The sequence below is a fragment of the Pelecanus crispus genome, chromosome 6, assembly GCF_030463565.1.
Source record: "Pelecanus crispus isolate bPelCri1 chromosome 6, bPelCri1.pri, whole genome shotgun sequence".
NCBI classification, from domain to species: domain Eukaryota; kingdom Metazoa; phylum Chordata; class Aves; order Pelecaniformes; family Pelecanidae; genus Pelecanus; species Pelecanus crispus.
In genome coordinates this window covers 62833703-62859174 of record NC_134648.1, presented here as the reverse complement: position 1 = coordinate 62859174, position 25472 = coordinate 62833703, and the positions used below count along the sequence as shown (strand labels likewise).

At 40.3% G+C, this 25472-nt stretch overlaps 1 protein-coding gene across 1 annotated transcript in view; it reads left to right on the top strand.

The window, feature by feature from the left end:
• Positions 1 to 18885: 18885 nt before the first annotated feature.
• Positions 18886 to 25472, top strand: part of PPP1R13B (protein phosphatase 1 regulatory subunit 13B) — a 60673-nt gene continuing 54086 nt past the window's right edge. The window contains exon 1 of the mRNA XM_075712574.1: positions 18886 to 19011. Coding sequence (XP_075568689.1) covers positions 18886 to 19011 — 126 coding nt within the window. The remainder of the gene's footprint in view (positions 19012 to 25472) is intronic.

Genomic DNA, 25472 nt, shown 5'->3' with positions numbered 1-25472 from the left:
GGCTGTATATGAATTCAAACATGGCAGCATTATGACTATTGTTCAGTATGAATTCCTTATTGTTGCAGCCTTAGGAAGTCAGCTTGATTCTGGAATGAGAGGTTACTTAAGGCCACGGTAACAAATTAAAATACCTTCCCTTTAAATATACACACTTACTTTACACAGTATTTCACTAAAGATTTTAGGCTACCTGCTATGAAAGTCTCCTTGAAATACTTAGTCTTTTTGTTTGTATCATCTGTTACTTAGCACTGCACCTGCAAGTAACCGCCTGGCAAGTTAGAAGTACTTCCGTGATTCAGCTTCTAAAATTGCTCAGCTACTCACGTCCAGTTCCTCCTGCATTACAACAAATGCAAAACGTAATTTTTGAAAGCAGAGTAGTATTCTGTAATGAAGTAATCCACTCTCTCATTTAGAAAGGGTACATTAATTTTTTTGTAAGACACGTACACAAAAAACCCAACACTCCTACCCATACTCACTTTTTAGAGATTTTATTCTGCCAGTTGTGAGGAAACCCATCCTAACTGTAGCCATCCAAAAGTCTGCTCTCTAATCTCAGCTAGTCATCCAGGCTCCATCTTTAATCAATAGAGAGAGAGGCACCTTCAAAGACCAAGAGATTTAGATAGTGGGATGAGTATCTCAGCATGGAATGAATTGCCTGCAGAACTGCCTCTCTCCCTTCCCTCCCCATCCCAATTTATCTATGGAAGGAGCCTAGATGACTGAGACTACACGCCCGAATACTAGATTACTAAAGTTGGGTAAGATGGATCCCACCCTAAATGTTTGACCTCTGAGACTGTTTCTTTCTGGCTATAAATAGGAGTATCTGTTGTTTAAAATAATACCACATTTAAAAAAAAAGTTAAATTAATTAGAAATAAACACTTATTTTCCTGTGACACCTCCAGAGCCTGAAAACATTTTCCTATGCTCCAGGAAAGCATCTTACCAAGTTAATGCAAACCTGAAGAAAACTTGGATCCGAGAATGTAGGAAAGCTCATTTTCCTCCTTTTGTCTATGCATAAAAAAGGAGAGATTCAGACCTGATAGTTTTAAAAACTTTAAAAAACATCTACATTTGAAAATCTCACTAGAAGATACTTAAAAAACACAAGTAGGAATTGGAACTTCATCCGGAATGCCCCTGAAAATCTCATTAGTCTCCCACCTGTATTGCTGGGAATCCCTGCTTCCCTAAGAATAACGTTGTGCGTGATCAAATAAGAGGCCTGCAGATTTATTAACCGTAGTTAATATCCCTTGTTTCAGTAAATCTGGGTTAAATACAAAACATATTTTGATAATTTTTCTCTATGTACCCATAAATTTCAAGTATTTCAGCAAAACACTAAAATGATAGTTTATACATTTCACTCAAATTTCAATTTCTAGCTAAACAGCTCAGCACAAATCTCAAAAGCTAACCATACCATAAACAGTAATTCTTTTTGTTTGTTTGTTTTAAGTTGAATAAATGTCTTTTAAGCTATAGTGGCTTCAATTTTTAAAGTTACATAGTACTGCTCTTTTTTTAAGAACCAAGAGGAGCATAAAAAGTATTTGCGTAACATGTTTTCATACTTATACTAACAAATAAGCACAAACCCTTTCTTTTAGAAAAAGGCCAACAAAATTAGAGCACCTCTCACAAAGGCAACGTATTTGGAAGCAAGTAATTTGGGTTCTGTATCTCTGGCTTTATCTGCTTCCAGAACTAAATTCTCTTATCTTCTTAGGCATTCCCCAAATCATGACTGCTTTCACACAACCTCACTTAGATCTAAGACAGGCAACTAACTTAGAGATATCACTGGCTCCTTTGGCCAAGCAACATAGTTTCTACAAAATCGGACCAGTGCATGGGCAATGGGGAAAAAAAATTCTACATTATTACAAGGGACCATTTTCCTGCTCACAGTAAACAAAACATTGTAGATATTGTAAGTTGGAATCAGAAGATTTTATAATGGCTGCTCTGTCCCTTGATTGTTAAAAGATGGTTCCCAAAAAGATTCTTCTGCGAGAGAGGAGATGTCAATTAATTTACCACACTGCAGGCAAGAGTTTTAAGTCTATGCTTTACAAAGATTGGTTAAGTTTTTTCTCTTTCTTTCCTCATTTCTACGGGAAAATGGAGATGGGACGGGATGAGGCAAGTGGTTTTTTTTCCAAGGGAACCAGAAACAGGAGTAGGAAGAGACTTGCACATGAAGTACATACTCTACCTTTTGAAGACATTTCCTCTTAGTCCACAGTATCCAGTCTGTCTGGTTGCTGCATTGGCTGAACCTGCATCTGCCAAAAGCAACACAAGGTCGACAAACTTTTATACTAGAGGCCATTATTCCAATAGAGGCATTGCACGGAGGAGTGCCTGCCTTCCCAGTAGCAGTTGTCTGCACCATGTTCTCCAACTTTTCATTTTGTTGGCACTCCTACCATTGCAATGGAAAAGCAATAGTGGGGTAATATTTATAGTATTTTAGTTTTTATTATCAATCACTGAAAACAGGGAAAAGTCATCTATAAAATACACCTGCAAAAAAATTACAGACCATCACTTAAGAATCTCTGGCAAAAAATCTAACCTGGTTAATGAGAAACAGTAATTTTTAAAGAACAGCCATGACAAAAGGTGCACAATTCCCTTGTTGCTAAAATTAGAATTTCCCCACAAACAGTAAGACAACCAGCAAATTTCTATTCACTGCTATTCTTTTGTTCGCTAAAGTTCAGTATTAATTTGATGACAATAAATCCCCCCTTTTTTTTTTCCTAAGATACATAACTACAAACACATTATAGCCCGTTTCATTTCAGGTCAGCCTAGTTGCAGGGTTAATACTATTATTCTGAGTAGATCTTAGAGTTCTCTACTGGGTCAGAAGTATCGTAGTCTTACCTATTTCCAGTGCTGCGTGTGGGACGTAGAATCCCAGTTTACAAGAAGCTGTGTATGCTAACAGTGTTACCGTCAGTGAATAGCACGCCGAATAGTACTTGCACAATAATTTTAAACTGACAAAGTGTTATCGTGTGAAGCTAATAGGTTTTTCCCATAGGACCAATTTATTAAAAGAAGCAGAAGCTTTGACGTATCACAAAGCTGACACCAGAGCCTGCAAATACACCGACAAGGATACGCAATGAAATCTTAGGCACATATATATTAAGATCATTTACACAATTATCTGGTATAGAATCTTATGTTAATAGGTTACATTTAACATACAAGCTGGTATTTGAGATTAATACGCTATCATCATGACTTACCCTCAAAGACTTACACACACGGCATCTAAGCTCATCTCAAAAACTTCCCAAGCTTTTCCCCCCCCCCCCCCCCCCCGCGCTCCTAGCTGAGATCTGTCACAGCGTTCTACAAATAAAGAAACAAAGACTGGAAACCAGCCATTTACGGAAACAGTCGAAGCGTCGGGTAGGCCCATGCATTTTGCAGATTAGGATTTAAGGCTCACGGCAATACGAAATGTGTCTACATTGCACGCGTTGCAGCACTGGCATATGGCGATGTTTTGACTTCGAGTTGAGCTTGACTTCTTCCAAGCTGCTGGCTTCCATCTTGCTGTTGTAGCTCTACAGAACGAGACACCACAAGATGAAGAAACTCAACCGTACTTTGGAACGCGAGACCGACCGCCACAGGAGCCTGCCGCCCGGCTCCTGGGCAGGAACACCTTCCCTCCTGCTGTTACCGGAGCCCCGCACGGCAGCCAGCTCCCACCCGGGACGCACGGCCGAAGGGCCGCCGGAACCGGGGTGACGCTACCGGGGACGCTCTTCGGGAGACCGGGCCGGGCTGCGAGGAAGCGCCCTCCCCCGCGCCCGCGCCCGGCAGGGGCTGGCACCCCGCCGCCCGGCCCTTCCCGCGGGAGACCGGCAGCCCCCGCTCGCCCCCGCCCGCCCCGGGCCCGCCCGGCGGCCGCGCCTCGCACCTCCGCGCCCCAGCGCCCAGCTACGGCGGCCGCGCGCCCGCCCTCCCGCCCGCGGAGCCGCCCCGCCGCCACCGCATTCCCCGCGCAGAAAGCGCCCGGGGCCGCTGCCCCTTCCTCCACCGCCGGGGCCCGCCGGCAACCGGCCCCGGGCAGCCCGCCCAGAGGAGGCAGCGCCCGGCGGGGGCCCGGCCCGGGGGCAGGGCGGCAGGAGGAGACCGGGCCCGGAGCGGGGCCCGCGGGAAGAACCGGCGGGACGGGGCCCGCGCCAAACACGGGGGGGGCACGGCGGGTCCGCGAGCGAAACCACCGCCGTCGGGAGGGGGAGGGGGAGGGGGCGAGCGGACGCGGACGCGGGGCCCGGCCCCGCACAGCGCCCGCGCTCACGTGCAGCGCCCCGCGCGCGCACCCGCGCGGCGCCCTCCCCCCGCGGGCCGCGCGCCCGCCGCCCCGCCCTCGGCCCGTCCCGCCTCGGCCAATGAGGCGGCGGCGGCGGTTAACCCCTGGCGGGGCGGCGCGACGCGGGCGGAGCGGAGCAGGAAGCGCCGAGGGAGGGAGGCAGGGAGGCCGCCGCCGCGCTGAGGCGGAGGCGCAGGAGGAGGAGGAGGAAGGGGGCGTTGGGAGCCCGGCCGCTGCCGCCGCCGCCTTCGCCTCTTCCTTCCGCCCGCTGCGGGAGCGAGGCGCGCGGGAGGCACCTGTCACAGCCGCCAGGGCGAGCGCGGCGTCCGCCACGGTGAGAGGCGGCGGCGGCGGCGGCGGCGGCAGGAGAGGCCCGGCACGGCACGGCAGCGGCAGCGGCAGGAGAGGCCCGGCACGGCACGGCGGCGGCCTCGGCGGGGCTGGCTGGGGGACGGCGGCGGAGATGATGCCGGTGAGTGGGAAGGGGCTGAGTTCGCGTCGTCGCCTTCCCGGCCTGGCGCCGCTCTGCCGGCCGGTGGGACGCCTTGCCTTTTCCTGCGGGGCCGGCGGCGGCGGATGGAGTGCGCGGCGCCGCCGTCATCCCCCGCCTGTGGCCCCGGCCAGCCGGGCCAGAGGGCGAGGGTGCTGCGGAGACGCCGTCAGGCTCCCCGCCGGGGGTGGGGCCGCCGATCACCGCCGTCCCCGGCTTCTGGGGGGACGCGACCTGCTCCCGCTCCTCCCCTCGGCGCGGGGCTGCCGCCCCCCTCCGCCGGCCGCGCCGCTCCCGCCGCTGCACCGGCCGTGACAGGTCGAGGGCGGCCTCCCCCCGGGCGCTGCCCTCGCGTCTGCCTGGCGGGGCTCCTTCCCGCCCCCCGGCGCCCTCTCGGCCCGCGGCAGTTTCGGCGGGGGGCAGCGGCAGCGCGGGTTTCGCCGTCCGGGCATCGGCCGGCGGGAGCACCGGCTGCGGGGCGCCGAGGCCCGATGCGAGGCGTGGGTGGGTTTTCTGTGTGTGTGCGGGGGGGCTGTGTTTGTTTGCCTGGGGCTGTTCCTTCCAAACAGCGATTTTCCGCCGCCCGGCTGCGGGGAGGGGTTAGCCAGTCCCGGGCGGGCGGCCCCGGCCCCGCGGCCGGCTGTCAGCGAGCGCAGGCGGCGGCGGCGCGTCAGCCTCGCCGCCTCGGAGGGAAAGGCGCTCTCCCTCCTCGGTTTCTGCCGCCTCTTTTGTGAAACCGTCGCTTATTTATCGAAGATAAAACCCTTCGTTTCGCCGCAAGCAGCCGTGATTGTCTTCTGTGACAGAATCTCTCTCCGCTTCCTTCCCCTGTCTTTCCCTCCCCCTTTGGCTGTGGGCTGGTGCAGTGGTCAGGAGAGAGTTGTTCTGATGACTGTTCGGTTTATGACAGGATCCTCCGAGTAATAAACAATTGCATTCTTTTTGTTGATTTATTTCAAACTCTGTTTGATCTCACATGTGGGTTTACGAGATACCCCGTATAAGGGAGTATCTCCTGTGCTTTCTCTAATTCCAATAGAAATGAGCTTTTTATTTACAGTTCCTCTGCAGTGTTTGCAGCCGAAGCACTGCAGCAGAATGCTTTTCGGTGAGCATATTAAAGACGTCTTTTACAAAATTTCATTGCTCTAACTTTGTTTCGTGACGGAGAGGAGGAAATAAATAGCTCAAACTAGATGTAAAATTCCAGATTGAAGAGTGCAGGCGGTGTTTAAAAACCAGGTATTACGACAAGCTTTTTACCATGATGTGCTTTTTAACTCCCAGCTGCTGGGTAGCAAAATACTATATTGTTACTGTACAAGAATTTCAGTGCACTAGGCACACTAGAAACCGGCAACAAAGTTCACTGACTTACAGGCTTGTTCTATTAACATATGGATGTTAGCTTGTGAAAACAAAAACAAGATGACTGTCAGCTTTTTCAGCTTCCAGTGCAACTTGGGTTATGCTTTACATTCATAAAATTCTTATTGAAAACCTAGCATGCCAATGACATGCTAAGTCAGAACAAATGTATTTGCTTCCCGTTACTAACCCGTGTGTGGGTTTCAGGCTGATGTCATAACTTCCATAGTGCCGTGATTGACTTCTTATAAAAAGTTTTGTTGTGGTGGTTTTTTTTTTTTAACCTATTTGAGTGTTTCTGCCAGTGTCTCCTGTTACCTTCATCATTGTTTAAATGTAGCAGTTGTTTGCGCTTACTGGAAGGTGTTATAAGATTCAGGCTTTTTATTATGTTTTTGAAACATACTTCAAAGCATTTTTAATACCGATGGCTGAATTTTAATAAAAACAAATTACCTTGCTACAGTAGTGTAATGTTGCAGATTAGACCTTACTGAGTCTGAATCCTAAAATAATAAATATTTTGCTTTTCTGAAGAGCTTTTAGATGCTGTTATAGACAGTCTGTCATAAGGTAGTCAGGAATATGTGTATTTAAATAAATACTGTGACAGTGCCTTTAGTCTTCCAGTTTCTCATCCCAGCTCTTTTATTTCTGGACTGCAAGGATGAAAAAACCCAACCCCATTTACTGGAATAATCACATATAATATCAAAATAATGTGAACATATGGCTGGAGAACTGGACCAAATTTTTTTTTTTTTTTTTTTTTTTTTTGACTGGAGATTTTGTATTCTGAAAAGGGAAAAGCTAGTGATCTAACTTGTTATGTGATGGAATTCTTTGAATTCATATTCATAGAAACTTTTTTCTTCCCTGATCCTATTTTGGTGGTGTTTTTTTTTTTAAATATTAAGTAACAGAAGTATGTAATAGCAAGAGGAGAGACTTTAACACTACTAGACTTGAACTGTTGTAACAAGTGGGTATCACTACAGTTTTCTGTCAACAAATTAAAATGAGATGTTATCAAACTTTTCTAGTGTCTTATGACTTACATTTATCTGATTTGATTGAGACCATTATTGGATTGGCAATTTTTTTACATTCTGTACAACCATTTTTAAGAATGAAGTCATACCTGACGCATAGAAAATGGAAGGATCTATTTTCCTCTTTTCCTGTGTTTTGTTGGTGGGGATTTTCCCCCCCCCCCCCCACATAGGGAACAGAGTTACTTCTGAGAGGTTTTGATCAGTTACGATTTCTTTTGTGACGAGGATACCTCCTTCTCTGTTCTTTAACATCCTTTCCATATAAGTTCATATTGCTTATTTTACTTTGTTTTTGAAAAATATAAAAATAACTATATTCTTGGTCCTGAACACAGTTGGGCTTCAAGAAGTAATAATGATGTGGACTGCACTTTTCTCACCCGTTGTTTTTTGCTTTGCTGACAAAGCACATCCATCATAAACTCTTTCATTGCCTTCAGGACATAAAGGCTATGTGTATGATGACCGTATAATGCTACACTGAATATCACCTCTACTAAAGAACTTACTAAAAGAGTTGCTATAAGTATGCCTTGAATATAGTGATGTTTTTTTCACTGAAAAAAAGGTTAGTATTTATTGAATTCTTAGAATAAAATGTGTAAACCCACAACTATGCTATATCCTTTCAAACAGGAAATCTGTTGGGTTAAAACAGCCATGGTTGTATTTTGTTTGCAAAAATATTGTATATGTAGCTCCCCTTTGAGCCACATAATCTATAACCTGTTTGGAGGAGCCTAATTATCTCTCTTTTTTTCTTTTTTTTTTTTTTTTTTCCCCCCCTTCTTTCCCAGCAGGGGTTTTTTGGTGGGACTTTAGATTTTGGTTTAGGAAGAGTGTTGGAAATTTTTCCTTAAAGAATGCAATTAATGCTTTTTCTTCTTGGATGGTAGTTCCAGGATTGCTGACAAGTTTAGCCACATTCCTTGGACACTAGGGTGCAGACAAGAAAAAGCCACTTATGAGGAGCACTGTTTTCCTGCTTAAGAGTAGATACAGTGGAAGAAGGAACCGCTACCGTTGAGAAGTATATAGCACTTCCTATTTCTTAGCTATGTGTTGGGTATCATTCTTTTACCGTATATGTGAGGTAACATATCATGCCAAAGGCGTAGAACTAAGTAGAGTCTGTACACCATCAGTAAGGTGATAGGAGAGGTGATGGGGGATGCTGTGTAAGAAACTGTGATGGACTGAACCTCTTAGGACGAATAGTTAGTATTGCATATTCCCTTAGACCTATTGCTGCAGAGTTTTTCTGGTTTTGCCTTTAACTTAATTGGGAGAAATGAATATCAGTGAGGTCAGAGCCAGCACTGACATTTTTGAACACATCTGGGAGGAACCTTGTGGGACTTCGTGCAAGGCTTAGAGTCAAAGCCTTGTTGGATGCACCTATTTTTATGTGTAGGATTGGGTGGTTGTGTTTGTCATTTTAATAGAAGTGAGAGTGAAAAGTTTGGAGAGTGTTTAGTGATTTCTTTTTTTGTGTGTGTCTAGTTAATTTTGTGTGATATCGCAACTCCTCTCCAAAGATGACCATGACTGATGCTTATTTTATGTTAGACTAGACAATATACAAGTGGATCTCGAGTACTACAGCATGCATTAGTATCCTCTTAATTGCTACATGTTTTCCTGACCTATGAAGACAGGTAACATGACTGATAAAACACAAACCAAAGATGAATATCTGCAGTAGTTAGTTTGGAATTCAGCTATCTTCCAGGTGAATTAAGAAAAAGGAGGTTTTGTTGGATTTTTTTGTTGTTAAGTTTTGGGTTGGGTTTTTTTTTTTTTTGAGTATACACTTGTCATGTATTCAGTCTAAAACCTTTCCCAAATAGTCCAAAGTGGGCATTACTTATTCCTAATTTAAAACCAAAACATTTTCAAATCAGTGTACGCTGTTCTCTTCCCTTAGGAAGGTCACTACTAATATCATGCTACATTGTAAAAGTCTAAGGGAAGGTGTGTTACTTTAATACACTTAAATTAATATTAGGAATTTTCAGTGATGTTGAGATAAAATATATTGCAATTAATTCAGAGTTGTACAGATATCAGGAATGCTGATACCATCCTTGTTTGCTGAATAAATCTGAATGGACTGTAGAGAATAATTTGCAAGTTTATCAGCCATTATTAATGAAGTTAGTTATTGCAACAAAGCTTAAAGGCCATTTCATGTTTTTTTGGATCATGTCACTAGATTTTTAGGATGATAGAATATGGCCTATTCTGTGGTAAAAATAAGTTCATCAGCTTCACCATCTCAATGAAAAGTACTATTCATAGGCTACTCTGTTAATAGAATATTTAAATATATTTAATAGACACTTGTGGATTCTAATGAAACAGAAAAGCATACTCTCTATTAATTTCTCCTCATAGATTAACACAAATGAGACTGTTGCCCACTGCAGACTTTAGAGAGAATAGGTAGTTATTTGACAACAAAATTCCATTCCACCGGATTGAGTTATGTTAATCTAACAAATTCATGTTTGATGTGTAATATAGGCCTTCTTACTATATTATAAAAAAAATTCTACCTTATTATTTTATTTATATTAATATATCATACAGCTGTGGAACAGCCCCCATTATGTTAAGAGTTGTCCATACATAAAATAAAGACAGTGCCTTTTTTTAAGAATTTGTAGTCTAATGCTTGGTATTAAAATCAAAGCTCTCATTTATTATCTTTTCAAACATTCAGGGGGTTTTGGATTTTTTTTTTTTTTTTTTTTTCCTTAAAACTGGAGGCAGCTTCAGAAATAAATAATTGTTGAGAATGGAGGATTGAAGAAGCAAACAAATTATTGCCTAATTGGGGGGGGGGGGGGGGGGGGAAGAAGGTGTTTTGCTCTCTCCATCATGACTCACTGTTGGAATTTACAAGTCTTACATGTTTGTTTAAATTAAAAGCTTAGTATTACCATACATTAATTACTAGCACAGGATAGCTCAAAATACTTCAACTTTAACTGAATATGCTAGCCTGGGATATAGGAGATTCATTCTTGGGCTTGTGTCAGACCCCAGCAAAGGGAGATTTTATTTTCTTTTCTGAACTTGGAAAATGATATTATTAGGTGATTTGAAATATCTTTAAAATCTTTCTTCACTTCTTTTATGAACAGCTTTTCCATCAGTCTTGAATCTTGTGTCTCACTAATTCTTAAATTATGAGATTTTAAAGTAAATAAATATTATAAAATATTAATTTTAACACTTCAGGTTGGTACATTTTTCTGGTAGTTTGGAAATCTGTCATTAGAATCAATTAAACTTGGAAGCATGCAATAGGTTCTAATGTATTAGGCAATACACCTGTGGAATGCACTCAATGTTTTGAGCTTCTGAAAGCAGTTTTTTTATGACAGACAATAATAGAATTATATTGTGCAACAGTAGACACCATCCTTCAGAAGCAGATCTGTTTGTCAGAAGCAACAATGCTGCCAGGAGGACAAAGTGTAAATTCTATAGTAATTCAAAGGACAAGCAAGAATATGAACTGCTTAGTGGAGAAAAAGAATTGTTTTGAGCATCACTTTTCAGTGACTTCACCTAGATTTTAAGACACTCTATTCGTTTTCTTAAATCGCTCTTAGAAGCAAGTATGCGTCACCTTTCTTGTATGGGAGAGTGCAGGTTTATCATTGTGGTGCAGTAGGATGTTGGAGGAACTGAATTCCTTTCAGGGCTGAGGCTTCACAATAGGGATGAGCGGGGTTAACCATTTCCTGTGGCCGGTGGAAGAGGCTGTTTCCTCTTCCTTGCTGCTCATTCCCACTGTTTGCTTTGAATGGACTGCACTGCTTGTCCAAGTAAACTGATCCAGGTCACTAAAAATGTGAAAAATAGTTGTATCCAAAGAATGCTGAAGAGATAGATGTACACACACGTGTGTGTGTGTGTGTATGTATATTTTTTTGTTTGGTTGTTTTTTTGCCAGGCTAGTGCATTAAATGAGCTCACGTTGTGACTACTGTATTGTCTGTGCTGATACAGGAGGGAGCAGATCACTTGGCTGAGATGGATAATGGAGAAGGGGATGGAGAAGTGAAATCTCTCCCTTTCAGTATTTTTGTTTATTCAGTTTAGTTTATTGTGGAGCTGTACTCCAGGCAACATATTTTGAATTTTGTTCTCTGGCTATTTAGCAGGTGAGTAGAACGGTGAAATGAAACTGAAGATCTCTGCAGTGCAGTAACATTGTTACATCAGAGATAAGTTATGGTTTCACCAGTTTTCACATCTTTATTGAGTATCCGGTAACACACTATATTTTCCGTGAAACAAGAGCAAGTAAGGGATACTGGTTTTTTGGTAACATGTGTGGTCTTTGAGGAAATCTTGAGAAACAAATATGAAGTTGGGACCAAAAAAAGGAAAACCAATAGAGCTTAGGGGGTAGTCACTAGTCAGCCATCATTTTTTCCCCCACTTTGCAGTATTGCATTCCTTCTTGTTTCTGCCTGTTTTTTTTCTTATTCTCTAAGATTCATAGTGTAATTTAGCCTAAGGAAGACACTTTTTCCAGTGAGGGTGGTGAGGCACTGGAACGGGTTTCCCAGAGAGGTAGTGGAGGCCCCATCCCTAGAAATGTTCAGGGTCAGGTTGGACGGGGCTCTGAGCACCCTGATCTGGTTAAAGCTGTCCCTGCTCACTGCAGGGGTGTTGGGCTAGGTGACCTCTAAAGGTCCCTTCCAACCCAAAGCATTCTATGATTCTATGATTCTTCAGTAGTGGAAGTAAAATTAAGATGATTTTTTTTTTAGTTTCCAATTCATTGCTTTGCTTAGCTGCAGAATTCTATTTATGTGTGAAGAGACTGTAGCTGTAAAACTAATATTTTATTTAAGGAATTCCAACTTCAGCAGGAAGCGATCTAATCTAAACTTGCATATGTTGCACACAGTCTATTTCACGTATGTATTCTGATGTCTACTTTTAGTCTGACAAAAGGATTTCAGCTTTCATATGACTAAACTATTGTTTATAAATTGAGAACAGGAGAAACTGAGGCTCCAGTTTTGTTTAGGCGAAATTGATGTGACTGCAGGGGCTGCTGTAGTCCTGCCTCCCTGCTGCCCCCTCTCTTGCAGTGGCTCTGGTATTTATCTGATTCTGTGCTGAGCTGTTCAGTATGTGAGCCCAACAGGAAGTTGTTAAGTTGTTTGCTTTTTTTTTTTCTTCTACCAGGGTACTTTTCTGCCAGCTGAGCACACTGAAACCAACTTGGTGCAGGGTCAGATAAGCACTGAAACTAGCGCAAGAAAGGGCAGAAATGCATAGATCGCAGGAAGGATGTAATCAGTTTTATCAGTTTAGGCTGTTGCGAGTTTTCAGCCTGAAACAACTCCATGGTGGTGAATGAATATGGTGAGATCTGTCTAGATTATTTTGGTGTGTAATCCAGTCCCAAGTGGCAAAAACAGAGTAACTTCCCTGCTCTCTAAAATCAAAACAAGAAAACAGTGCAGTACCCAAGGTCTCTGCCAGGCTGATCTAGGAGAATTTCTCCAATCCCAAATCCCATGGCTGGACCCCATGCACATAAGCACAGTGCATTGACTAGCATCTGAATTAATTCAGTGTTCCACTCTCCTGGGACCCAGTTTTTGACACTTCAAGAGCAGCAAACCTCGCTCTCCTAAAAATGAGAATGTATCTGTGCAGACCTACTAAGGTGAATAGCTGAGAATTGTTGAGAGTTACAGTGTTAGATGAAAAAAGCAGTAGACAGGGCTGCATTATTAATATATGGAGAAACGTATTGCCTGCATTGCTCTCTGATGTTTAAAGGGAAAGAAATAGGATGGTTTGAGACTAGTAAAGATTACCATAGCTATTAAGTACAGGCTTACTTGCATATAATTTTTTTTTAAATTTTTTAATTTCTCAAAGAAGCTGGGTTAAGTCTTAGTTTAGAATAACAGGTACAGTTTAAGTTGAGAAGACACACTTTGAATGCGTGTTTGCATGAGAAAATCCTTTTCTAATCCTGTTTCCTAATGCAATTTGTCTAATTTATGATTCAAGCCAGTGCTGCACCTGTTGGCATTCTTACTCCTGTTCTGAAGGTGATACTTTCAACATACTTATGGTACTTTCAGCATAGTTTAACCTCTTCCCCCCCCCCCCCCCCCATCTCCTCCACCCCCATGCTTACTACTGTAAAAAATAAAAAAAACCAAAACAAACTGGCTTCAGAAAGTGTATCTGGCTATCTTGTAAAAATCTTAACCAGTGTATTGGTCAAAACATGACCTGGATCTATCCCATCTAGCCAAAGACAGGGGTTTTCAAATGACTTAAATTCAAAACATTGTCATAGTATCTCTTTAATAGATGTTACTAATAGCTCAAACACTTCTTTTGAAAAGATGTGTAAGGAGAGGGTATTTGTACATTGTTACAGTATAATTGATGTCTGTAAAATGGTTGGCAGACTGTTAGCATTTTGTAGAGAGAAGAATGTGATAGCCAGAGCATATACCTCGTGATGATGTGGGCAGCGTAGGAAACTAGTATCTCTAATAAATTTAAACAGTTCCACTAGTGATTACTTGCCTGAAACTGTAAGTTACCCACTGACAGCTGAACTAACTTGTTATTTGGGCATCTGAGAAAGTACTAGCATCTATGAACTGACAGCCATTTCTTACAAATCCTGTAAGATAATTTTTATAGTACGTGGGTATGTTAGATACTTATCTTAGTCAAATATATACTTAGAAATAGTCAAACAGGGTTCTTAGTCTTAAAGTTGCTATTCAGATACACGGACAGAGTAGTGGTTATATTTTCCTGCCGTGTATTTAAAACCAGCAAGCTCTGGAACTGAAATTTTGGATGATTCTGCAGGCTAATGAATGGGTTAATTACTATTCAGGCTCCAAACAGTTGGACTGTATGTACACTTTGGGAGATTATTGAATTCTTGAAACAGTGTCTTATAAAAATGAACAATGAGACTCATCTCTGCGTGCAGCTCTGAATGTCTCAGCATGCCTGATGCTTAATTTCCTTACGTACTGCTTTATTGTCCCAAGTTATCTAAATTTAAGAAAATTTAAGCTGCAAGTCTGAATCATGTACTTCTGATAGTGGAAAAAAGATCTGTAATGGTTGACCTCCTTTACAGTTCTAAATAATGTCGGGATCAATGCAATTATTTTAAAACCATATCATATGGATTGGTGTCTGTTCTAGCCCATGGCACTTGGAAATCTTTTCAGTCCTTTTTCTGACTAGCTTCTTGGTGTGCTAACACTGCAGTGTATTTACCATTTTATTGTCATTTATCACCACTTCAGCAAGAGTTTGTTGGGTATGGGAATATGCTATAAAAATCCAAACTTTACATTGAAACAGATCAGTTTCAAGTCTGTTGCTTGCAATGCTCCCCCCTCTGCAGGTCGCCAAATTCCTGACTGCGGCACTTTATTTTTACTTTTTTTTTTTCAGATGGTGGAGAGCAGTAGTATTTATTTATGTAGCACTGATAGGAGGTAAAGTGGTGAAGGAGGCTTAAATCAGTTTCAACTTTGAATTATAAACTGCTCTGTTTACCCCAGTGTGGTTTTGGAGCCTGACTCAAACACTTACATTGGAATAATTTAATTTATGTATCAACTACTGGTGCTTTTGTTCATTTTTAGCTAAAGAACTATTGAATTTGATTCACTTCAACTTTTACCAACCTTTAGACTACTTTCTATAGTGGATTTTTTTTGTATTTACGGTACAAAATTATAGTCTGAAGAAACACTTTAAGGGACATAAAAGACACATGAAATCGGAGGATTTACTATACAGTGTTTCTAATACTGTATTTTTTTGTGTTTCTGGGTGTTTTATGACGTTCAACCTAACAAATCTTTGTGATTTGAGTCTTCAGTGCATTACTGGATTATCCCCATTTACTGCTGCTTCCTTCCCCCAGTCATCTGAAGCTACCAAATACTGCTCATTTTGCTCTCTGAGTTCTGAAGAACTGAGATGCTTTGGCGCAAAACTACAAGTAAGCTTGATATGGAGTGTGCATGTACTTGCCTGTATCTTTTCAGGAGCAGGAAAAAGCTTTTGGTCAGCTTTTTCTTATTATCTCACAAATGATACAGAAATTTTTCAGTGAGGTCTCAACAGCCTCTTTTCTTCCAGTGCTCAGGGATGAGAGTGTTCTGATTGTGTCTGAATTTCTTTGTAAACCTTTTGTCTTCCTTTCCCCACCTGAAGTGGGGACCAGAGTCCTTCAGTCATCCTCCTTGTTCTGTTAAGTACTGCAGTTTTCTTGTGAGAAAAGATGCCTTCAAATACGTGAAAGAACGCAAAAATGTGAATGTTGTCATGTAGCTATGTATGTTTTTATATATTAGTGTCTGTAGTCATGCTGGAATAAACAGTCTGATCTGCTGGGGACTTAGGGTTGCTACTGTGTTTCTAACATCATTTGGACAGCAGCTGGTAAAATCCCTTCCACACACACACCCACCCACCCTCCACCCCAGAAAAGAGCATGCTAAGCACAATTTCTGTTTTGAATGTATATATTTGAATATATGTATTTGACATGTTTAAATCAAATTCTTTTTCACTTTATTTTCCACCCTTTTGTTGGAAAAAGGAAACATGCTCATCACAAATCGTACTCTGCATAGGTTATTGAGCGTACAGTTGTTATAGTGTAACAGAACATCTCCTTTTTTTTTCCTCAGTAAAATAGATTTAAGAAATACATAAACTAAGTTATCAGTTTACCGAACTGAAAATGAGAAGTAAATCTGGGTACCTGTTTCACCAAGTATTATTAATTCACAATGACCTGTGAAAAATTGATGTTTGATTGGGTTTTTTGTTTGTTTGGGTTTTGTTTTTCTTTTCCCAGTATGATCCATGGATTTTTGGTGGATCACACTGGAGAAACTGAAAGAGACTGTATATAAAGCAAACAAACTTGATTTTTTTAATCTTTATCTTATATGCAAGTTCTAATATGTTAATTTTCATCTGGAAGTAATCTTAAGGTGTCTGTTTAAATTAAATCTCCACAAATGTGGAAAAGCTTAGCTTAGAGGGCATCTGTGCAATCATTCACATTTGTAGTTAAGCATGTTTAAAATAAATAAATTGTACATTTGCATATTAGGCATTTACAATGTAGCTTATATAGCAGGAAAAAAGAAGTGAAAATAGTGAGAGGGTGAGAGAGGGTGGCAAAGTGGAACAAAGGTTATTCAAACAAGAAAGCCTTAAATACCCTGCATCCAGTGTTGTTATTTTATTCCTTCTGAATTCTTGCTTTTCTTTATACTTGTCCACTACTTCTCTGTGTATTCTTAGTTGCTCATATCCACTAATTTTAATCTATAGCTTTACATTAAGTAATTTTCCATTTTGTGTAGATATTTGATGTAAAGTTGTTTACATTTTAGGGAATTATACTTGGAGTTACACTTCATATTCTTTTTTCCTACATCATTCCATGTGGTTTTCAGAGGTCATGAGTGTCTTCATTTAGAACATTCAAAACTTTTTTATGTTTTTTTGGGGGAAAATCCCCTTGTTTCTTTAATTTAGGATTTTGAGGCTGATAATATATTAAGCAACCAGAGGTTATGGTATCCTTATCTCTCTACATATAGCCTAGATTTATATTGACCTACCTAACAGTAACAGTTATAAATCAATTCGGCCAAGTAACTGCACTGGATCAGATACTCAGTATGGAGACAATACATCTACGGACTATATAAGAGAAAGGAAGGGGCTACACTGTGCTTGTATTGTTTTTATTATTTATCTGATTTAACAAACTACACACAGGTGTTTTCAGTTATTTCAGAAGGTAGCATGACAGGATAAAAGGGAAGTTCAGTGACACATATGTTTATTTTAGTTCATATTCTTTTTTTGAAAGAACCCAATTATCCGATAGGGATGGCAGGCTTTAGTTTTGGACCCTCCCATATACTTCTGGTCTGCATGTGTATGTTGTGCCTTTCTATTGCAAGTAAGGCTTTTATAAGTTTTGGGGGGTTGTTTAGAAGAATTCAGCCAGTAGCTATAGTTGGAAGAGTGGCACGATATGTGTTAATAATGGCCCAGCTTTTCCTCTCAAATATTTATTCATGTGATACAGTTTGTTTTTCTGGCAGATAAAGATACAATCTGGTTTTGGAGAAGAACCAGATTAGATTTTTCCATCCTTCCAAAAGCAAAACAACCCTTCCCTTTTAAGAAATACTCTTCAGTTTCTCATTTATTTAAAATGTTCTCAGTTGCTAACAGGTTAATTTTTTTTAAGTTGCAGCATTTTATAAGTCTGAAATGATTCTACCGATTATATTCTCAATAAACCTCTCAACGTGATATATGTTTGCTGAGGAGGGAAGGAAGACTGCATGGGATCAGAATGTTTTTGTTCCCGACAAAATGCGTTAAGAGAAGACACTACTATTTCTGAATGTTGAAGCAGGCTAAATATGGTATCTTAATAGCTGTTTCTTCTCTGCCGCTGGTTGTAGAGAAGGGTAATGTAAGAATTCTGTGGCTCACAAAAGAAGTTGAGAACCCCTTACTTTTCCGTTCCTGCAGTTAATGTGTAAGGTGCTACACAGAAAATGTAGCTCATAGCTCTCTTGAAAGATCAACAGAACCCAAACAACCTGTCTCTCTCATAGCAGGGGTTGGATTTTTTTTGTTTTGTTTTTCTTTTTTTCTTTACCCCCTTGCGTCACTTCCTCACTCTTTCTCTCCATTTTCTCTATCAAGGGAATGGATTGGGCTGAAGAATATGCTTTGCTCCTGCAATTGTAGAGTAAGAGCTGAATGCACTGTTGGTGCCATCTCTGTCTGTTCCCCGCTCTGGATCCTGTATAGTGTTGACAGGAATGATGATAAACATTTGCTGTCCCTTGACATGAAGAGGCAATCAGAAACATAGTTTACCATTTTATATTCTCTGCTGCTTGAATTACATCCAGCAAGAAGACAGAGTTTGCCAAGAATGGAGTGGTGCTTGAACTATAGTATTTTTAGGCATAAATACATGGTGGATTTGTTGGTTTTTGTTTTGTTTTTAAGCTGGTTGGTCTTTTTAAAACATTTTCCTATTTTAAGAAAATGTGTCATGGAAATGTCTTTTGGTAGCTGTTAGGATCGTTTGCTCTTGGACCTTCTGCTCGTATCATTGCCCCCTTCAACAGGAAAATCACTTCTGTCTCTTTTGAGACAGTCAGAGCCTTATATGTAAATTTAAGATGAATACTTGCTGTTTGTCATTATTGTAATAGTAAACAAAGATTCCTATTGCACAACGAGAGGATAGCAGAACTCCCCTACTGCAACCTTGCCTAATTAGGTGAAACTTGATCTAGCCTATCTTGTTCCTGTCACAACTGTGGCCTGTCTTGTTTCTTTAGAACATCTTATCACTGCTCGTCATTACTGCTTGAATGCATATGCCAGTAGACCAAAAATACTCCATTTAAGTAGTTTTTCACTGTAGTTGTTGCACAGAAACTGTTCTTAGGCTTTAGCTCTACACAATATTTTTATATTCACTACTATTTACAACTGTCCACATGAAGAATATTCTAAGAATGGTTCTTCAGAATATTATAAAAACATCAAAAGAGAAATCTTGGCTACCAGAAAAGACTGGACTTAACTCTAAAAACTGGACAAAGGACAGAATTATAAAAAAGAAGGTGGGATTACTTTGCTTTTTGTGTATTTGCTGTAAAATTAAGCATTTTGGGATTTCTTTTTGTAAAACCGAACAGTGTATCCTTATAATGGGTTAGAATGTGTGTATGTGGGATTCTTACTTGAAGATCAGAGATCATTGTCTTATATGGGTTTCTTCTGTATATGAAACATCTGAAATTTTTAATTTTACCTTGCCTAAGTTGTTTGATTTTTTTTAATTATTATTATTTATTGGTTTTGATTCAGCCAAAGTGGAGATCTGAGATTAAAACAGAACAGCTTTTAATTTTTAAATCTGCCATTAAAAAATAAAATAATGCACTGGAAAGAGTTATTTTCTATTATGTGCAATTTCCACTCTGATGGAAGGAAAACTCTGCAGACTGCCTGTTGAATCCCAAAGGAGGTATTCACTTTTCACTTTTTATATTTTTGCCAAGCCAGATAACATCGCATCTAAGATTGAATGGTTGGTATTCCCTGAAAGCAGTACACTAAACAATCAGTATTTTGTTAATACTTTCCGCTCAGTGGGAGAAAGCTGTGGCAGTCCCTTCTTGTTTCACTCTATTGAAAATAAAAGGAAAGAGTAGAGCTGATTCCAGTTGCAACATTACATACGGGTGTGTGTCTGTAGGTTTCATAAAAGTTGTTCCTTGTTTGTAAAATGAAAAAGTGATGTTCGGTGCTGCAAATCACCATTATTAATTGACAAAAAGCTCGATGTCTTTAGTAAAAATACTGTGGTGGTTGGTTTTGTTTTGTGGGTTTTTTTTTGTTTGTTTTGGGTTTTGGTTTGTTTTTTGTTTTGGCTTGGTTTGGTGAAAAGTTGTAAAAGGAAAGAGACAAATGTCTGTCTTCATATCCTATACTTTTTTTAATGAGTTTATTTTCAATGCAGTAGGTAGGTCAGGCTTTTCTGGAATTCAGTGGATTTTGGATGACTTTGCTGTAGCTGTTGACAAGGTCGAACACAAGACTGTAGAAACATCAGCACCTCCCTTTCCTTAGCCTTGGCCAACATATTTTTAATAATTTGAGAACACTCAGTGCTGTGATAGAAATTCTGTGGGACACTTTTGTTGTGCATGGATTTTGAAGACTAAGTTGTCTTTCAGGAAAATTAACCCAAAACCTCATGCTTAACCCTGCTCTTCAGCTTTGCTTTGTGCTGTCAGAATGAGCTTTCTTTCAAAGTAAATTACAGTATTGTTAATCCCAATATGCAAAAACCTTGAATAGGACTTCTCCCCATATCCCCCACCCAACAAAAGTAAAATACTAAATTTTTTTGTCTTTTTTATCTGTTATCTGGTTCTTGAGTCTTTGGTGGGGGTGTCCTGTTTTGGAGGGTTTGGGGGTTTAGGGGGGTTTGTGTGTGTATGTTTTTTTTTCGTTTGGGTCTGTGTGTGGTTTGGGGGGGGTGTTTTGTTTGGTTGGTTTTTTTATTATTAAAAATATTTGGTGAATATGACTTTTTTTTTTTTCCCATGACTAAAAAGCTGAGATTCTTATGTAATAAAACAATCTCTGGAGCTCAGTCACCTTGGATTAATTTAGTTTTGTTTTTAATTTATTGTCAGTTCACCTGAGTTTACTGCAAATTTTACAGCACTACAGTTGCACTGTTCTTCAGCAACACGTCTTCTGTAATGATTTGGAAAGTAAGATATTTTATAGCATTTTTTTAACATATTATTCATATCTCATCAGCTGATGAAATGGGCAGTTAATATTTTAGGGCTGTTGTTTCTAGCTTGTCATGCATTTGATGTATGATGTGCTGGTTACCTTGACAGATAGGAAGTATTTAGACCTCTCAACATTAGCACTAAGTTGTGTTTGTGATCTTGTACAATGAGGTGCGGTTGTAGTGCCACAGTGATTCCTCCCCCCTTTTCCCTGGGGGCTACAGGGCCACACCTGACCCTGTACTGGGGGTCACCACTTAACTCTCTGGTTGGAGATGTGAAGAGTAGTAGAAATGTGGACATCGTGTTTATATTTTGTCAAACTAGAGCTGTCAGCATTTATGGACAAATGGACCTCAGGAAGGATGACTACACCAACGTAGCTGTTGTTTTGATCTGGAGTCTCACTGTCCCCGAACTTCTGACTTTTCCTGCGTACTACTAGGGTTCCATGCATTTGCAAATGCAGTGTCTGCTGCAGTTTTCTAAAAAGAGTTTTGCAAGAATCCATTCTTTAAGGAATTTTCCTATTAATATGCCTAAACAGCTATTAAAATATTTAGTTATAGCAGAGGTATTTGCTAGTTTCTTAAATAGATTAGCAATTTCTTTTCCTTTCTTATTTAATAATCAGCACAAAACTGATATGCCTGCTGATTTTAAACGTTTTTCCAAGGTGCTCTAGATAAATCTCACTGAAATTAGGCAGGCAGTACTAGATGAGGCATGTCATCCTAAGATTCACAGAGAAAAAACATTCTAAAAGATAAAAAAGAGTATCCTTAATGAAGCCAACAAGTGTCAGAAAAACTCTGGGGCTTCTTCAGAGCTACCTGATTTGAAGATTGGTCTTCTGTTCTTGGTTGATAGATGGCAAAGACTCATTTGCAATAGTCCTACAACAATTTGGAGAATACTTACTTGCAAGGTGAGAATACTTACTTTTATATATTAAGTTGTCATGAACCTTGTAAGGGGTTTAAGGAAGTCCAGCATCAACTGATTTGAGCAGAGAGTCTTTCAAGAAGAGGCTCCAACTTCCACCTTTTAATAATAGTTGTGTATACCATGAAAGACAGCACGTGGCCCATAGTCTTTTAAACAGTGGAACGAAAAAAAATTTCAAAGCCTTGTTCTGGAAAGAATAAAAATCTCTCCATTTGTAATGTATGTTGCCTAATGGCGAAATGTGCTCAGCAAGAACATGTTGGTGTACCTAGAGTTATCCCCATGTTCTAAAATCTCTTACATGGTAACTAGTGTCTTGACAGTCCTTTGGTAAATTACTTGCGTCAAGGAGCAACAACAAGATCTCTTGCTGTTTCTCCAGATGTAGCGATTTAGGAATGAAGCCAACAGATAATACGATGCAGGGATGTTGAACTCATTCTGTAGCAAGTGCCAAATTACATTTTCCACTAGAAAACATCACAAGAGGCATGTTTTATAGATTTTTCTAACTTCAGGCTGTGTTGCTTTAGCTAATGACATTAAATGTTGCACTTGGACAGATTTCCTTTTAAATTAATAGTTTTATTTGTAATGCAACCTCTTTTATTCTTTTAACTTGTCCCTTTTCAGGTATACCCATTTTTCCCTTCTGTAACCACATGTTTACTGCCCATCTTTTAAATTAATTTACCCAAATCTCAGCTCCTGCTTGCTTTTAACAGAACCATGTGAATCTAAAAGAAGGCATTCCGATGTTGTGACAACACAAGCTTCTATAAAGATAATGTCTGGAGAGCTGGCAGTGGTTTAGTACCATAGATTGATTGTGACTTCTAATATAACAAAGTATAGCCTAGAATCTGATATAAGTTTATAATGTCTAAATGATCGCGTCACTCTTCTGTCTTAGGCAGATGCTAGAAACCTAACGTTTGTTAGGTCAGTTGTTTCGTTAGCCCTATTTGTATCTTGCCTCCCTCAGCCTGTAGAACATCCATTTGAGTCTGTGGGTTGCTTGTGCTTGTGTTGTTTACATAAGTGAACTTTTAGTTGCTATTGTTTTAATTAGGTATTGTTTTCCTAGAGCTCTGGAAGTCTTTCAACTAACTACTGCAATACCTTTCATTTAATAATCTATGGATCTATCTTGCTTAGTTGAATATATTTAAATATGTGATAATAGTTGCTGTTTCCTTCTTCTAGCAAAAATGTTGGCTTATTTCTCTGCCCTACAAAAAGCCTGCCACTGAAACTGTAAGAGGTTTCAGATTCCAGAATTACAATTGATGCTGTAGCTTTTTATCTTTCGGTAACAAAGAGCAAGAAAGTGTCATAACTATCCCTTCAGCAAATAACTATCAAGTAGGTGTAGGTTTCTGAAATAGTCTGAATCCTGTTGAACACCTGCTGTCAGACATGAAAGCTCACTTACTGAAAAGGGCAAAGACAACAGTCCTGAAAATCCTGAGAGGAAATGTCTGTGGTTTTTGTCAGTTCTTTAAGCCATTGCATACGTGTAGGCCTTACAAAATTGTAGGAAAATCTTGTTTAAGGATTTCTTTTAATGCTCTGCTTCCACATTTCTGTAAGAGGAGTGAAATACTTTTTTTTTTTTAATTAAAGTGATTTCTGTGCTCTAGCAAGAGAAGTAATTTTATACCCCATCACTAATTCTGTTGGTACAACTATTGTCAGAAAAGATTTATTTTTTTTTTTTTTCCTCCTGGTTATGTTTTCTGTAACCAGGTTGTCTTGTGCAGAGCCTGATGAAGGTCGACCTCAAGGTGGATCAATTTTCTTTTTTTCTTTCAGTGATTGCAAAATGGCAAGTTAATGCAACTAGCGTACGAGCTTATACAAAAGATGCTTTAAAGGACATTTAAACAACACTAAATTTTCAGATTTGGTCAAAATTGCAAATGTTATCCAAGAATACTATTAGCTTGTTTGTATTTTTGAGTAACCTTATAAATGCTTGAGTTTATCAATAGTGAAATTTATGGGTTTAATGTTTGTTAGTAGCCCATAGCTGAATGCTATACATTTTTAGTGTCTGAGAGTTGTTCCCAAGGCCATATGGAGGCAGTTGGCTTCAAATTTGAAAGTGTAGTAGGAAACATGCTATTGGTTTTACAAGTCTGCCTTTTGGCAGAAACTTCACTTGGTTTTGTATTCTTTGCAAACTGAAGTCTGTTGGTTGCCCTACCTTTGTGAATTTTGCTAATAGAGTCAAAAGGCATCACTGGGCTTTAAATTTTGGCCTGACCTTGAAGTTTGTGCAGCTTGGATGTAAGGAGGTTGTGAGGAAATGTGTTCAGACATGTGGAAACTGGACACAGTTATTTCTCACCCCATATATGGGGAAGGGGAAAAGATGTTAAAGGAAAGAAATCTCCTAATGAAAAACACAGTAGTCAATAATAAATGTGCTATATGTCTTGATGCTCTTGTTTGAAATAAGAGTCCTAAACATATTGCAAGAAATTCTTCAAGGGATCTATTTTTGAAAAGAACAGTTTCTTTCTGAAGGTAAATCATTATTGGAACAAAGCATGCTGGTGAATAACTTGTTTATTAGATGGACTTTAAATGTTTCTTTTTAATATAGGGAAGTGTAATGGTTTAATCTTATTACTAGTTTTCTGGGGTTTACATATAATAATCAACATCAGAGACTTACTTGGGATTTGTTTGTCCTGAAATCTCAACAGTATAAAGAAATACTCATGACTTGAGTCAAGAATGTATCTTTAGATGACTTTAATTAGAACAGTTTTGTGGTTATAATTTCATAGTCTTGGTTTCTTTTCAAATGCAGTTGCTTAAAGCTTCACAGGTAGTCTGGAAGGAATACAGAGAAATTGTCAGCAGCCAGGGATCAGGTTAGGAAAGCTAAATCCGTGATAGAATTAAATCTGGCCAGGGACGTCAAGGGCAACAAGAAAAGCTTCTATACGTATGTCAGTGATAAAAGGAAGACTAGGGAAGGTGTGGGTCCTTTCCAGAAGGAAACTGGAGACCTGTTACCTGGGATATGGAGAAGGTTGAGGTACTCGATGAATATTTTGCCTCAGTCTTCACCAGTAAGTGCTCAAGCCACACCTCCCAAGTCACAGAAAGCAAAAGCAGGGGCTGGGAGAATGGAAGAACCAACTGCTGTAGGAACAGATCAGGTTCAAGACCATCTAAGGAACCTGAAGGTGCACAAGTCCATGGGACCTGATGAGATGCATCTGCGGGTCCTGAAGGAACTGGTGGATGAAGTTGCTAAGCCACTATCCATAATATTTGAGGAGTCGTGGCAGTCCAATGAAGTTCCCACTGAGTGGAAAGGGGAAACATAACCCCCATTTTTAAAAAGGCAAAAAAGGAAGACCCAGCAAACTACAGGCCAGTCTCACCTCTGTGCCCGGCAAGATCATGGAGCAGATCCTCCTTCCTCCTGGAAACTATGCTAAGGCACACGGAAAAAAGGAGCCGATTGGTGACAGCCAACATGCTTCATGAAGGGCAAATCGTGCCTGACAAATCTGGTGGCCTTCTACGACAGGGTTACAGTGTTGGTGGATAAGGGAAGAGCAACTGCCATCATCTACCTGGACTTGTACAAAGCATTTGACACTGTCCTGCACGACATACTTGTCTCTAAATTGGAGAGACATGGATTTGACAGATGGACCACTCGGTGGACAGGGAATTGGCTGGATGGTTGCACTCAAAGAGTTGCAGTCAACAGCTAAATGTCCAAGTGGAGACCAGTGATGAGTGGCGTTCCTCAGGGGTCGGTATTAGGACTGGTGCTGTTTAACATCTTTGTC